The sequence below is a fragment of the Notamacropus eugenii genome, chromosome 3 (genome assembly GCF_028372415.1).
Source record: "Notamacropus eugenii isolate mMacEug1 chromosome 3, mMacEug1.pri_v2, whole genome shotgun sequence".
Classification (NCBI taxonomy): domain Eukaryota; kingdom Metazoa; phylum Chordata; class Mammalia; order Diprotodontia; family Macropodidae; genus Notamacropus; species Notamacropus eugenii.
In genome coordinates, this window is record NC_092874.1 from 111494034 (window position 1) to 111511114 (window position 17081).

The 17081-nt window shown below is 39.7% G+C and overlaps 1 protein-coding gene across 1 annotated transcript in view; it reads left to right on the forward strand.

Annotated features, from left to right (window-relative positions):
• Positions 1-17081, forward strand: part of DGKI (diacylglycerol kinase iota) — a 552077-nt gene that overhangs the window by 143870 nt on the left and 391126 nt on the right. Inside the window, exon 2 of the mRNA XM_072652615.1 lies at positions 5784-5892. Within this exon, the coding sequence (XP_072508716.1) occupies positions 5784-5892 (109 nt within the window). The remainder of the gene's footprint in view (positions 1-5783; positions 5893-17081) is intronic.

Genomic DNA, 17081 nt, shown 5'->3' on the forward strand with positions numbered 1-17081 from the left:
TCCCTGTAATAGTATTTTTCCCTCCTTTAATTGAGATGGGGAAAGCACTCATAAAAATATGCATAGCTGAGCAAAACAAATTCTGCATTGGCCATGTACAAAAAGGTATGTCTCATTCTCCATCCAGAGTCCACCACTTTTTTTGTCAGAAAGTGGGTAGGCCTCTTCATCATTGTTCCTCTGGAACTGTGATTCATCTTTGTAATGATAAGAGTTTTTAGGTCTTTTGAAATTCTTTGCTTTTACGATGTTTTTGTTATTGTATAAATTTTTTTCCTGGTTCTGCTCACTCCACACTGGATCAGTTTATACAAGTCTTCTTAGGTTTCTCTGAAGCCATAGCTTTCATTATTTTTCATGACACAATATCATTTCATTATAATCATATATCATAATTTAGTCTGTCATTCCCCAATTGATGGATATTCTTTGCTTTCCAGTTCTTTGCCACTATTATTTAATTTAGTGCTAGAAATACTAGCTAAGATAATAAAAGGAAGTTGAGGGAATAAGTATATGCAAAAAAGAAGCAAAATGACTACTTTTGCAGATAATATGGTAGTTTATTTAGAGAACCCTTGAGAGTCAACTAAAATTAATTGAAATAATACGATATAAAAATAATAAATATCCAGCATTTCTACATATTACCAACAAAACTCAGTGAGAAGAGACAGAAATGTATATTATAGTATTACTATTAATATATAAAATATTTGAGAATCTCCTTTCCAAGATATACAAATGAACTTTATGAATATAATTTCAAAACCCTTTACAGAAATAAAAACAAACCTAAATAATTGTTAAAATATTAATTACTTAAGGGTAAGTTGAACCAATATAATAAAAATGACAATGCTAGGTCAATTAATTTACTCATTCAATGCCATACCAATTAAACTACCCACATTTTGCTCTATCAGAAAAGCAAAACAAACAATAATGGAATTCCTCTGGAGGAAATAAAGGTGAAGAATCTTAAAGGAAATTATACATATTTAAGATAGGAAGAGAACCTCAAAATACCAGATCTCAAACTGTACCAAAAAGCAGTAATTGTCAAAACTGTTTGGGCCAAGTTAAAAAATAGAGGTGTCAGTCAGTGAGCCAGATTAGGTATGCAATATTCTGAAGAAAATGAACTTGGTAGACAAATATTCTTATCCTATCCTAGTCTTATGGATTAAAAAAAATAGCCAGGTTTCAGTTGCAGGAGCCCCATATGGCATGAGAATTAACTTCATTTGTCCTGTGGTGCTTAGTGTAGACACTCTGTTCTCTTGACTCCTAGCTTTAGAGGCCATTTAGTTCAGGCCTTTATTTTTCAGATAAGGAGACTAGGGTATGGGCACATTGAATAACTTGCCCAAAGTCACACAGATTATAGTAAATAGCAGAGTTGGAATTTGAACCCAGGTCCCTGACTCCAACTTTGGCATACTGTTCAACAAACCATGCTATGCTGCCTCCTTTTATTCCTAAGAAAAAAAAAGAAAGAAAGAAAGAAAAAGAAAAAAATCATTTGTCCTCCTTTTTCTTTTATCTTTGCTGCCCATTTTACCTTAAGATCGGAGTTTGGCCAGTCTTTCTAAATCTGCAAATGCAGCTGTTACATCATATTTAATTTTGTCTGGTCAGCCACCCTAATTTAGGTTGAAGTGAGGTCTGTACAACTAAGCCTGATATCTCCAGATTCTGATCCTGTAGAGACGTGGCCCCTTGCCATGGATGGCAGTGCACAATGTAATTATATAGAGTTTATGCCAGTCAGCAGGCTCCACAGCGTAACAGAAAAGATAAATGGAACAACTTGGTGAGATGTTGGCAAAAGAGAAGACAGAGAGGAACCAGACAATTTCATTCTTCTTATTGCTCAGCCATCAGAAGTCCTCCTTCACCTGAGGGGACTGAAATGATTATCATCCAAGTCACGGATATTATTGTGAAATATCTTTGTTAAGGGCTAGTATCCATTTCAAAACTGTTTGGGGTCATTATAGAAAGCAGGCTCTCTGAAATAGTTCTGGCCTAATAGAAGCTAATAGAAGAGGTCCAAGAGAAGCTTATAGTCTGCTAGCAGACTCGGTCCAGTCACATTCTGGTAATAAGCCCATCTGTTGCTTCCTGTACTGCCCTTCACAACCAACCATGAAATGGTGTTGACCCAGCTTCATAGCTGGCCTTATTCACCAGATGTGGTTCCAAATGACTTCTGGCTATTTCAAAATTAAATCCATTCTCAAAGGATAAAAATGGGCCAGCCCTAAGAAGATAGTAGAGAATATAGTGTAGGCCCTGAGGGCAATTCCAAAATGCTTTATCAATGACAATAGAGGCTGTGGTTCATAGATCATATGGTCCATAGATTCCCCATAGTTGGGAAGTCATAGGATCATTGGTTTATATGCTGAAGCAGCCTTGGAGGTCACCTAATCCAACTCTCATTTTATACATGAGGAAAATGAGGCCCAGAGAGTTGAAATGACTTGCCCTAAGTCACAGGGAATATATGACAAGGACAGGATTTGAACACAGATCCTCTTGCATCTTTTGTGTTGTACCATGCTATCCTCTTAGGTACCAGCTTGTCTCCCCCTTTTTATTCTATATACAAGGAAACTGAGGTGCAGAGGTTAAATGACTTACCCATGGTCACACAGGTAAGAGGGAGGGGAAGTATTGAGAATAAGCATTTATGTAGTGCCTACTATATACCAAACAGTAAGCTAAGTGCTTTATAAGTATTATGTCATTTGATTTTCACCACGACTCTATGAGGTAGGTACTATTATCTCCATTTTACAGTTGAGAAAAGCTGAGACAGACTGAGTATTAGTGACTTGCCCAGTATCCCAAAGCTAGGAAGAGGCTGAAGCCAGATTTGAATTTAGGTTTTCTTTACACCAGGTCCAGCACTCTGTCTTGTGCCACCTAGTTGATAAGTGTCAGAGGTTTCATTTGAACTGAAGTGCACTTGACTTCATGGCTATTGCTAGTGCCACTATACCATGTTGTTCCTGTCCTCACTGAAGTTAGTGTGCAGCTTCCTACAGTGAGGGGTGTGTGTGTGTGTGTGTGTGTGTGTGTGTGTGTGTGTGTGTGTGTGTGTGTGTGTGTGTGTGTGTGTGTGTTTAACGAGACAAGCCTTTCTTGGATGATTGTTTTAAAATGCAAAAACCAGTCTTAATATGATGTAGAGTTGAAGTTTTGAGGTTGGAAGATCTGAGTTTGCGTCCCAGCTTTTATAGCTCGTAACTCTTCTGCTGTCCTTGGTGCTGATTGTAATTTCTGAGGAAGGAACCATCTCTAACCCCCACATATCATGGGTTCGAGAGCTGTCAGAAATCAGAGTTCTCATCTTTAGTTTTACAATGACCAAATGTGTTACAGAGAGACAAAATTACAAAGTAGACAAAGTTTGTTGTCAGTGACCCCAAGGCCATCCTTTGGGTTCAGCCCTTCTGGATCAATGCCTTGTCTTCCTCCCATTTCCTCTTTATGCTTATTGAGGGCTGACTAAAGGAAGGCCCTAATCTCCTTTCTTCCTATCTCTTTAATGCTTTCCTGTTGCTGTTGTATCCTGTTGGGGCCAGGCTTCCTGTGCTTTCTGAGGTGACCGTTAGCTAATCTAATAATGCATTTGTCAGTAGACAGATTGCACAGTTCTGGGTGCATAGTAGGCTTTAAAGGAATACTTCTTGTCAGACCAATAGCTTAATTTATCCATCCTGCCTCCTATCTGGCTTTCATCTAAACTGCCTCTGTTTGGGGGAGGACTGTTCCATTAAATCCATTTGCTTTGCTGAGGACATATGTGCAAGGGGTACTGAGGGCCTCTAAAGAGGTCAATGAGATCTTTCTTTTATGATATTTCTCTTTCTGAATCCCTTTAAAAGACTCTAGCCTTCCTCTCTCATTCCCTTTCCCTTGGCAACTGCCAGCCCTTTTTCTCGGCTACCACCCTCCTACACTACTCCCATCTGTTACCTCCTCCTCACAGCCTCACACCTGACGATATCCCATATTCTTCTTGCCACTGGGCCCTTCTCTTTCCTATCACATTTGTAATTACTGAAAAATGGAATTCCCTTGCTCTCCTCAGTGTTCTGCTTACTGAGGGATCTAAGGAATTAACCCCACATCCCCAAACCCTGTTACTTGTCATAGCTAATGACCCTGTGATTTTTAGGGTTCTGAGAGATCAACATCCTCACCTTCATTTCTAAAGTGATCAAATATGTTGCGCTGAGGTAGGACTGCAAAACAGGTAGTGTTTATTTTCAGTGCTCCCAACTCCTTCTTTGGGGCTCAGACCTTCTGGATCAGTATGTCATCCTCCCATTCACTCCTTTCCATGCTTGTTTAGCTCTCAATAACCTTTTTTCCCCTCCTCCTACCTGTACTGTTGACATCTCATCCTACTGAATCCAGGCTTTCTATGTCTTCCATGGTGAGTTAGTTAATCAAATAATGGATTTGTTACTGAGACGCTTGTTGTATATAGCATTCAAGATTGTCCTGAATTTCAACTTCCTGTTTATCTTGAAGTTTGCTCTGAAAGACACATTTCTGATTGGATGGGGCTGTGCTTTTAACTTTTTTCTTTCTTCTTTTTCTCTTTTGTATTCCTGCCTACATTTTCTCTTTCTTCTCTGTTTAATTTTCCTTAGCACGCATCATGCTTACTTTCTAAACTATAGCCTTGTATTGATTTTCTTTCCACATTATAGGGGCAATTCATCTTGGTCCTATATGCCTCTCCTGATAAATTACCCCTCCTCTCACCCATCTCCTCTTAGATTCTGTCCACTGAACCAGAAACCAAGTTAGTTTATCTGGATTTTATCTTCTGCTGTGAAAGTTAGACGTGATTTATTAGGGATAAAATTGATATTACATAGCACAGAGCCTTGAAATGGTGTCTGCATTCTAGCATCAGCCATTTCTTGGAGGTAGCAAATTGTTCTAAAGCCTCTCTTTGGTTTAGGAGCTTTTTGTTACAAAGAGTGAGTTCCATTCAAGCTAGGAGCAGAGGCTTCATGTGCAAGATTCAAAGTGAACTAAGGCCAGATTTGTAGTTTTTGTTCATAGGTGGAGTTGAAGGAGTACCATTCCCACAACTTACTCTGGAATCAGAAGACCTGGGTTCCAGTCCTGTCTCTGACACTTACTACCTGTGTGACCTTGGTTGTCACTTGACCTCCTTGCACCTTGGTTTCTTCATCTGTCTATGCTAAATGACCTCTGAGCTTCCTTCCAGTTCTAAATCTATGAACCTGTGATCTTCCTTCTGTTTCCTTCCCCTTGTTTCCATGCTTGTGAAGACCTTAGAGCTGTCTACAACATTGTGATTTCCCTAGGAACTGTATCTTCTAGCTTCAGGCATGCAGCTGTGTATTCCTCTCCCCGTTCCTGCCCAATGACTTATGTTCACATTCACCCCGCCCCTCCCCCTTCCCATTTGGTAATCACTAATTCCAACCCTCCAGTGGAACATAGAGTCTTCACTGGGCAAGTCTGAGAAGCCTTTCCTTTCCCAGGCCATTCACTCTGCCAGTGTTGCTTAGCTGGGAATGAGGTACATGTATGCTTCTGCTGATTCCATCTCCTTTCTTAGGTATTCACATCCAAAAAACAAAAACAAACAAAAACGCCCCAAAACAAAACCAACCAACCAACCAACAAGCAAACCTCTGGCACTATCCATCCCACTGGAACCTATGAGCTATGCAATGTCTTCTGATTTTCTTTTCTCTCTCTGTTTTCTCTTCTTGCTGCAGGAAGGCAATCTCTCGATCAGGCCTCCAGCATTTGGCTCCAGTGCATTCCCTCAGCCTACCTATTGCCAATGGTCCAGCGAAGGAACCCAGAGCAACACTAGACTGGAGTGTAGGTGTTGGTTTAGACTTTTTAAAAAAAAATATGTATATATATTTTACCGTAATTAAATGCTCTCCTATTCTCTAGACTGTAATACCTCTGGCTCATACCCAGTGTTTATTTTTCAGGTGGTAATGAGGGTGATTGATGTTCCCTGACTCAAATCTTTATACAGTGTTACCTCACTTAATGAGTCCTTTGGAAAAGATCATTTATATAAATTTATCCTTATTTAAAAAGGCAGGCCAAAATGATGTCTAGCTCTAATGTGATCCTAACTTTGTAAATCATTATAGCATTACAGAATTTAGTGCTGGAAGAGGTCTTAGAGATCATCAGAACCAGCCTTCCCTCCATCATTTTGCTAACAAAGAAACTGAAGCTAAAACAATCACAGAATCATAGGATCACAATATTCAAGAGTGCGAAAGGGCTTCAGTAGACATGGAGCCCAATCTTGGGGCATTTGGGTGGTTCAGTGGATAGAGCATTAGGCCTGGAGTCAGGAAGACCTGGGTTCAAATGTGGGTTCAGACACTTACTAGCTGTGTTACTCTGGGCAAATCACTTAACTTCTGTCTACCTCAATTTCCTGAACTGTACAAAGGGGATAATAATAGCACCTATCTCTCAGGGTTGTTGTAAAGGCCAATTGAGATAATATTTGTAAAATACTTATCACAGTGCTTGGCACATAGTAGGTGCTTAGTACAAACTGCTTTCTTTTCTCCTCTTCCCCCATACGTCACACAGGTGGTAAGGGGCATAGATGAGACTTGAGCAAATCTTCTGACCACAGAGTCAGCACTTTCTGCATTGCATTAGGCTGCCTCTTTGGAAGTAGGTTTGTATGGGTTTGCAGCTGTTGCTCAGAATATAACTGGGTGAAATGTGTTTGTTCCCACCCAGTGGAATGGAAATAGTACCCACCAGGGCAAAATTGCAATGTATGTCTTCTTCTTCCCATTCTTTTTTTTTTTTTTTTTTGCTTAATTTTCCCTCTTTTTTGGTCACATTTTCCCCAAGTACTTCTCTGTCTTTTCTGGCAAAATGATCATTGATATTTGGTGACTGATAAACTGACTGATCATTGAGTGAACAAGATCTCCATAGAGGAATTTTAGGCAACATCAAAATAATTGGAAAAAAAAAATTTTTGAGGGGGGAAGGGAGCCAGGGAAAATCGAAATCCTTCTAGGTCTTAGCTAGTACTGAACAAAAGCCTAATTTAACCCATTTGGCTAGAGGTAAGAGATTGCCAGAAGAGATGGCACCTCAACTCTTCTCCTACAGAAACTTCCCTTCTTCTTTGGGGACAATAAATTGGAAGCTAGCTTGCTAAGGCTGCTGGAAATTTAGTCTCATGGGTGACTGGGGGACAGGAAAGTTTTCTTCCAGGACCTATAATGTTTTGAATATCTCTCTGCATATTCTCTCTATTCTAGACTGACCCCCTTTCAAATTTTCCCTTTCCCCTTTCCCCATCCCCCATCCTTCTCTATCCCTAACCCAATCCCTGTCCTTCCCTTGCCCACCAAAACTTTCAGATGTATGTATGTTTACATGTACACCTATATACCCACCTACACATGTGTACGTACACACATGCACACACACACACCTTGTTGCCAAGAGCTTTTCATATTTTTTTAGTTGGTGGTTCAGTGATTTTTTTTTGAGAGGCAACTGGGGCTAAATGATTTGCCCAGGGTCACACAACTAGTACGTGTCTGAGACTGAATTTGAACTCAGGTTCTCCTGATTCCAAGGCTTGTGCTCTATCCACGGCGCCACTTAGCTGCCCCTCAGTGATTTTTTTATATTGTAATCCTTGCTTTTCTGATATCCTAGAGGCAGCATTTTCTTTTAGTATTGCCCATGGTTATAAAGTTTCTGGCAAAGGGAAAAGCATGTTATGTAAATTCTTGCTCTTTGTTAATGGAATTACCTGTAGTGAGTCTTGATGCTGGGTGACTTTTTCAGAAATAGGACCCTCCCTCCTGGAGTTTTCCAGTATTTCAGGATACTTACTTAATAAAAACTTAGATCAGAATAGCCTGCATTTTGACTGGGGAGAATTTCCATTCAATTCATTGAACATGTATTAAGCACTTACTATGGGCCAAGTATTATAGGAAGTGTTGAGGGATACAATTAAGAAAAAAAGCAGTCCCTGAACGAGCTTCCAATCTAATGGGAAAGATAGCCCACAGAAAGAAGCTATGAAGGAGGAGGGGTGCTGGGGAAGCTGGGAAAATGCTAAGTGTCTAAAACATTGTTAAGGCGCATAATGATGAGATTTCAAGGGATCAGCTTCTCCAGGGTGGGGAATGGTATTCAAGCCAAACTAAGGGGCAGAGGGAAAGCAGAGAGTGAGCGTTTCCCATGTCTAGCCCTAAGGCACACCTCCCATGTTATTTTTGGGTCATGTTCATGTCAAACCACTGTGTGTCTTCCCCCAACACCAAGCCCTCTACATATGTTTTCTTTTATTGGAACGGAAGCTGCCTAAGGCTTACCTTAACTTGGTTGTTTTTGTATGAGGAGAGTCAGGAGACCCGGGCCCAAGTCTTAGCTCTATCATCAACTAGCCGGGTTTCTCTGGTTTAGACATGGGACCTCTCCAGGCCTCATTTTCCTCATCTGTGAAACAAAATGCTTGGAAGACATTTCCAGTGTTAGTACTCCACAGTTGTATAACTTTATGCATATAGGTATCAGTGAATGACTGGGTAAGATTACCAGATCAAGTAGGCAGCTTGCCCCAGATGCCACAGGGCTTGCTATGGTTTGCATGCTGTCAGTGACAAATTTCTTCATAGATCGATAGATGAATCTATGAAAAACGTTTCAGTTAAACTCTTATGAGGTGCCAGACCCTGAGCTCCACCTCCTCTGATCTAGTAATTTTCCCAGGATACTACACTGCTTAATAGTTTTTTGGTGAATAGAAATTTGGAATATTTGGATCTTGAAAAACTGTATTTCTGACCATTAGGCGGCTAGATAGTACAGTGGATATAGTGCTAGACTTGGAGCAAGGAAGAACCAAGTTCAAATGTGACCTCATGGACTTCCTCGCTTTGCGACACTGGGCAAGTTATTTAATCTGCCTAATTTCCATCAACTATAAAATGTTACTATTACTACTATTACTACTACTACCACTACTACTACTACTACTACTACTACTACTACTACTACTACTACTACTACTACCACTACTACCACTACTACCACCTACCTCCTAGGATTGTTGTGATCATTAAATGAGATAATATTTGTAAAGTGCTTAGTGTAGTGTGTAGCACAGAGTGGATCCTTAAAAAAATGCTTGTTCTCCCCCCCCTCCTTGAATTAAAGTTATTTGCAAGCATGTATTTTATTCTTGGAAAGTACAGTGGATGCTACTGGAGGGTATCTATATTTATTTCTCTTTTTCTGGAGCATAGGAGCATAGATTTAGAGCTGATATAACCTTACTGGTCATCTAGTGAAACTGCTTAATTTTATAATTGAGAAACTGAGACTCAATGAGCTTAACTGATTTGCTCAATGTCATTCAGGTAGAACAGATGCTACAGTGGATACAGCACTGGGCTCAAATTCGGGAAGACCCATCTTCATGAGTTCAAATCCAACCCCAGACAGTTAGTAGCTATGTGACCCTGGGCAAGTCACTCAACCCTGTTTACCTCAGTTCCTCTTATGTAAAATAAGATGAAGAAGGAAATGACAAACCACTCTAATTTCTTTGTCAGGACAACCCCAAATGGGGTCATGAAGAGTTAGACATGATTGAACTACAACAACATTCAAGAAGAAAATGGTAGATCTGGGATTCAGATCAAGATACTTTGATTCCATGTCCAGCATTATTTTCACTACTGCTTTCCTAGACTGGGAATAGGAAAACCAGTCCAAGAAGGTGAAATCCCCAAATCCTAACAACTATAAACTGAGGGAAAATAATTGTAGAGGCCAAGAATATTCTGGTGTCCACTCTCAGGCCCTCCCTTTGTTCTCCAAATATACATAGCTAATCCATAGAAAATCAATGACTCCTGCCTCCCACATCACCCTAGCATCTCCAGCTCTATCCTGACTGACTAAATTAAAATTGCTCAGTCCCCAGATATACCTACTCTGGGAATATCCTTGCAATGAAAGAGGAATGGACAGGAGCTGGAATGAAAATACCAAGGAAAGAGAAGAAATGGTCAGTGTCTTTGGCTTCAGGAAACATGCCTACGACTTTATTAAATAACACCAAGTGATAGTCATTAATCTTAGTGAGGACAAGGATCTACAGAGCCAGCTAGGTGGCATTGTAGAGAGTAGGCTAGGCTTGCAATCAACAAAACCAGATTTTGAGTTTTGCCTTGGACACTTAATAGCCAGGTGGGTAAGTCTCAGCCGCAGTCTTGTAATCTGTAAAATATGGGAACCTCACAGTTTGTTGTAAAAATAAAATGATATTTAAAAAGCTTTGCAAACTTTAAAGCATAATTAAAGCATAACAGAAATACTAGCTATTATTTATAGTCTAAACCATAGTACCTATGACTTAACCTAATCTGTATGTGGTTCGCTCTTTGAGCCATCCTCACACCTCAGTGAAATTAGTTGTGTACATACTCTAAACAACAAGGCCAGGTGCTTTGCTGGGAATTCACCACAGAGGAAGACTGCCTGATAAATGAGAGACAAAAACCTGCTGTTTCAGAAACACAGCTTTTGTCTGATTCCTTGAGTTGTGGTAACAGAAAAGTAAACTGGGGCTGAACCAAAGACTGGTTTGTTCCGCTGCCACCGTTAGGTGCTTGTTGGAGGTTGTCATGCCTCTCTTTCAAACATTGTTCAGCAGGACCTTGGCACTATGGAAAGGGAATTGGCTTTGGAGCCAGAGGACCTTGGGTTAAAATAAAACCCTCCCTCTGTCACTTATTACTAGTGTGACTTTAGGCAAGTCATTGAGCCTTTCTGGGCCTCAGTTTTCTTATTTGAAAAACTAAGGGGGCTAGCCTGGATGATTAGATGACTTCTGAGGTCTGTTCAGCCTGTCTGACCACAGGTCTGACTGTAGCTGGAAGGTACTCCTTTAGGGGGTCCAATACTATCCTTCGTAAACAATCAATAGTAATTTTTAAAAGTTAAGGAGAATTTTTGGGACACATCTAAGATTTCAGGGTAAATCAGGCTGACTCGAAATAAGAACTTTGACTCCAAATAATGGAAAGAGAATTAGACTTAAAGTCAGGGGGATCTGAATTCAAGTCCTGGCTCTACATTTACTAGCTGTGTGACTATGGGGAGAAGCTCTATGAGTCTGCTCTTTCTTATGTGTAATGTAGGTTAATGCTGGCATGGCACTACCCACCCCAGAGGTCATCGTGAAGATCAATTTTGAAACTAATTTAATGCATAAATGTCAACACTCACAAGTGTGACTTGAACCAGATTAAAGTACAGTTGGGAAATAGGTAACGAAATAAATAACAATAAAGTAAAATCTGGATAATATTAACATGTGGTTTTCTAAGTCAATATGTAGCACGTAGGGATCCTTGCATATGGTTTAGTGGCTCCTGTTTCTATTTGAATTTGCCACTGCTTCTTTAAAGTACTGTATACATGTGAGTTATTGTTTGTCTTTAAGAGGTTATTTTAGAGAAAGAAAAAATCATTATTTTTTGTATATTTGAAAGGAATAGCTAGTTATGTATAGCTGATTTGCAGTTTCATGTACAGTCATTTTTTTTATTGTACTATGTTGTGGAAGTGTTTGTTTTAGTCCATAAGTTAGAACTAGAATAAAAAAAAAAAAGGTTATTTTGAGGGCATGATCTTCCCCAGTGACTTAAATGTAGAATTGGATTGGTAGCTTGTCTTGGGAAATCCAGAATGAGGATGGAAGGAAAATCTTGATTCTTTAGACTCAGTAGGGCAGGGAGAATGTGAGAATTACCTTGTGGTTCCTAAACCGATGTGTATATGCATGCTGAAACAGGAATGCTTATATCACCAGAAAGAGGACTTACTGAATCCCATAAGACTAGCTAACTAGGATTGCAGAGTATTTCGGAAATATTATCTTCTTTGAGCCTCCCACTACTCTCAGAGCAATGCTCCGAGGTAGGTAGTATAGTGTAATTATTATTTTGCAGATAAGCCAATGGTGGCTCAGAGAGGTCAAATGATTTATCCCAGTGTCATGACTGAGGGGTATCATGCCTAGGATTTGGACCTCAGCCGTCTGACTCTGTCTAATCCTATTTGCATTCCATTACACTATTTCTCTTTATGATTAATGTATAATTTATCCATTAATTATGAGAAATTTCCAGGTCCTGTGCAGAATGTTTGGTGCTTTGGTATATTGAATATTGCTCCATTAGGTAAACTTGTACCCTGTATTTGAAAAGCTTTTGGCTAGACAGATATTTTCACTGTTATAATATTTACTTCTATGAGATGTGACTCACACGTCATGCTTCGAGACACATTTCTGCATTGCTCAAGGGTTGGGATGCAGAGCCCCGTCAGGGCTGGGGGAGCAAGGGATGTCAAAAATCAGAAGGATGCCAATGCCAGTGAAGTTCGGATTCTACAGAGGGCCTTTTCAAGGCCTTTTGACTGTGACCTATTGGTTGTGAGTGGTCTGGGTAGTGGGATATTGGTGGAGACCTTGCCCCTCGGGGTAATCTATGTTCTAGCCAGACTTGGCTTCGAGCTAGACATATAAATCAATCTCTTGCACTGTTCAGCCTCCTTGAATCTATTTGCCATCTCTTTGCTTGTCATGCCGTTTCTTCCTCATCTTGCTTTATGAAGCTCCAGCTCACATGCCCCTTCTTCCATGAAACAGACAAATGTTATCTTCTATATGAGGCTTTTCCCCAGTTCTCTCCACTCCCACCCCCATCTGTTAGAGCCCTCTCCTCTCCAGATACCTTCCATCAATTCCAAATGTATCTTTTATTTACCAGCAGCAATTTTCTCCCCTAGCACTTAGCACAAGCCTGGCACATAATAAGCGTTTAATAGATACTTATTGACTGAATGATTGACTGATGAAGCCTTACCCCATTCCTCCAGCTCTTCCTCCTCAAGTTTTCTTAGATCTCTCTGTCTTGACTTTCCTTTTTATCTTCCTGAAATAATAGAATGACCATAGTCCTAAACAGCTCAAGAAACTTCCATGTCTCCTTATCATATCTAATATAAAATAGAAACTATTTTCCTTGACATTTAAAGCTGTCATAGTCTGGCTCAAATTTATTTTTACAGACTCATTTCATAGTATTACTCCAAATGACATCTCTCCATACGCTGATCTCCAGACTCTGTATCTACCCCAAATTTCTGTGCTTGTCATAGACAATCATGCCTGGAATGGAATTCTGACTCACTTCCATCCACCTCTTAGAAACCTGAACTTCTTCTGAGGTCCAACTCTGCTGTTGAAAAACTGAGTCCTGGGGAAACCTTACCATAAAAAGGCCAAAGCCTTCCACTATATCATGGGTCATCGCCAGTCTTCTTGACTCGTCTTGCCCCGGACTCTGATAACTCTAGAGGAGAGATTGAGACTATGAGTCTACACAATTTTGCCTCACAAATCCAATTCACTTGCAAGTCAAGACATCACCCCATGATGTCATTGGTCCTCTTCAAAAACAAAGGACCACCACCATCACCAATCAGCTATGACTTATTAAAGGAGATTTTTCTTCGTCTTCTTAGTTGTCCTTATTTACTCCTTTCTCAAATGAGCATGGATTTACTTTTCCACATTCATGTCACATGCTTCAGCTCACAACTTTGTAAAATGTGAGCTCACTAAGAGCAGGAATTCGTTTGGGTTTTGCATTTGTATCCTTATCATCTAGCATAGTGCCTCGCTGAATTGTTTTTTTGTTTTTGTTCCCTTTCCTCACCTATATTATAAGCTACTTGCAGTTAGGAATTATGTCTTATGCTTCTTTTTTTACTTTCCCATAGGTCACAGTAGAGTGCTGTGGCCTTAACTGATTCTCAGTAACTCATACTGATACACCAATGAAATCTGTACCACTGCATTGTGCAAGATAGAAATCCCTTGGAAGGTTGGTGGATGGGACTTCAGCATCTTTCATTCATGACTTGGTTTTCTGAGAATTTCATTCTCCTGAAAGTGGAGAAGATTTTATTAAGCAAATTTTATTCTGGATTTGAATCTCATGAAGAAGAAAGAGCTGGTTGTTAGGTTGGCATTATTACAAACTTGGGGAGAAGTAACCACTCTATCTTAGAGTTTGTGTTAGGAGAGGTAAGGAAATTGGGGAACATTCAAACATGAACTCTGGTTTAGAGTCCATGCATTAAAAATTCTACAGGGGAAGTTACTCCAGGAAGGATGGAAAACTATTAAGAGTGAAGTTTTGAAACCCAAAGAGAAATAATTCCGGTGAGGAAAAGAAGGAGTTTTCTGAAGAAATTGGTATGGAAGCACAGGGAACTCATACATATATATATGTGTGTGTGTGTGTGTGTGTGTGTGTGTGTGTGTGTGTGTGTGTGTATGTATATAAATACAAAAACATGGCATAGTCCTATAGCAGAAGTTTGGGTAGTACTGATGCATAGAATGATCTGGTGAGAAAAGGGGCTTTTTACAAAAGTTATATTGGGGGAAAAAGAGGATCAAAGAAGAGATAACACAAATAATTAGTGTAAATGGTCTTATGATAACATAATAAAGAGAAGACAAGAATCTTCATCTTTCATGTTGCTCCTATTTTCTCTGCCAGAGTGACTGATCTTTGGCTTGGAAAAAATAGGAAAAAATGGCTAATAGGAGTTTGATTGCTGAGATAAGTATGGAGAGAAGAGAGTACCCACCTTCTCTTTCAGTTCAGTAGGTTCAGATGAATTGTGTCTTTGGGTACTCCCAGAACTGACACAGCTGTGATCTTTGAAAGAGCATAGAGAATAGAAGGCCTACCTCAGGATTGAAAGACAGATGTCCTGATTTAAAAAGGGTTTAGAGGAAGAGAATGAAATCTACAAACTATGCACTAGTAAGCTTGACTTTGATTCCTGGATAAACTTCAGAATGTATTGTTAAAGGTATGCTTAATGATCATCTAGCAAAGGAAGTAAGAACTGGTATAGCTTCACCAAGATCGAGTCATGCCATACTTTATTTTTTTTTCTTTTTGAACAGGATTACTAGACAGATAGATCAAGGAAATGCTGTAAATCATAGGATCATAAATTTACAGCTTGAAGGAACTTCAGGGTTCAACTAGTCCAGTCCACTTATTTTGTTAATGAGTAAACTGAGGCTTATAGAAATGAAGTGAATTCACACTAAGGTCACACAGGTGCTAAACAGCAGAACTAGAATTCAGACCCAGTTCTTTCTCCAAATATACCCCAAAGATAAAGTTTATGTAGCTTTTAACCAAGAGTTGATAGATTTTCTTAAGCTGTATTATGGAAAAAGATGAAGATATGATATAGTTAGGTTTATATAGAACTGGCTGAATGGTGAACCCAAAGAATAGTCATTAATGGTTCAATTTCAACTTGGATTGAGGTCCACAGTGGAACTCCTCAGTTGGAGTGCTTGGTCTGGTGCTTGTTAACATCGTCAGGGTCATAGATAAAAGCATGAATGATGAACTATGTAGATGGGAGGAATAGCTGACACACCCAATGACACCCAGGATTAGCAAAGATCTTGACAGGTTAGAATTAAATATAATGAAATTTAATAATGATAAAGAAAAATGTTTATGCTTGGATTTTAAAAATGCATCTTCCTAAGCGCAAGAAGAAAAAGACGGCGGTTCATCTGAAGAAAAAAAAAAGACTGGGTGTGAGTGTGTGTGTGTGTGTGTGTGTGTGTGTGTGTGTGTGTTAAATGGATGGTAAGCTCAGTGTGACTCTAAAGGGTCCTAAGGCCACCGTGTAATTTAGTGTGATCACAGGCTTTGTTCAGAGAGGCATAGTGTTAAGCACTCTCCTTTGCTCTACTCAGACCACACAACGGAGACAACAGCAACAATACCAGTAGCATTTGTATACTGTTTTAAGGTTTGCTGAGATCTCTTCAGATGTTTTCATTTTGTCTTCACCACAGCCATGGGAATGAGGTGCTCCTATTATTCTGATTTTACAGATAAGGAACCTGAAGTAGACAGGTTATGTGACATGCTAGTAAGTCTAAAGGTAGATGTGAACTCTTTCTGACTCCAAGTCCAGCACTGAACCATCTTGATGTCTCAGTCAGCCTCAGTTTCACACACACACACACACACACACATGCACACACGCACACATACACACACACATATGATCTTAACAACTAGAACTGTCTAAAAGGAAAATGGATTGTTTTTGTTGTAAATTCCCCATTGCTGGAGGTCATCAACTAACGGCTTGTCCAGTGTTGAAGAAAGAACTCTTGTTCATATACGTATGGACTAGATGATTTCTGAAGTCCCTTCTAACCCCACTTTGCTATTTGAATTCATAGGCAAGTTTTTCTTTCTGAAGTGGTGCTTACTACATTTCCCTTTTGACAATGTGTTCTATTCATCTAAAGAAAAACAATCATTAAGAAAAAACTGGTGACTGATCAGCATTCCAGGTTGATAAAGCTCTTTGTCTCTGGTCATCTTGATTGTGACGTTGACCTTTGTCTGAAGAAGTTAAACCATGAAGCTCCAGGGGAGAAAGGCCAAAAAAAGCGGTGCTCAGAGGGGAAACAAACAGGATGACCTCCTAGTCTTCAGTCCATGTTCCAGGTTTCAAGGAAGTCACACATGTATAATGATGCCCGCTCAGCTGATGCCATGTGTTTTAGTGCACTTGATGTGCTTCCTTCATGTTGGGAATGCAATTTGAACTGACTCTTTTTTGTTTGCTCTTTGGGTATTGTTGCAAGTGTAGCTTTTGACTCCTTTCCCATTGTGATTGCCCTTTAGCTGGCCTAAAGTGGATCAGACCATGGCAGCAGCTACCAAAGAGCTTTAATCCCAGCTTTCTTCACTATTACCCTGTCTACCTACCCTTCCATATCAGAAAGCTTCCTCCAACCCAGAGAATTAGGAAAAATACATCAACACCAAATAAAAAACCCAGATTCTAAATATAGACTCCTTTTCCTTTGCCTCCTCTCCCTCCTGTTGCTATTTCTAAAAAAAGGG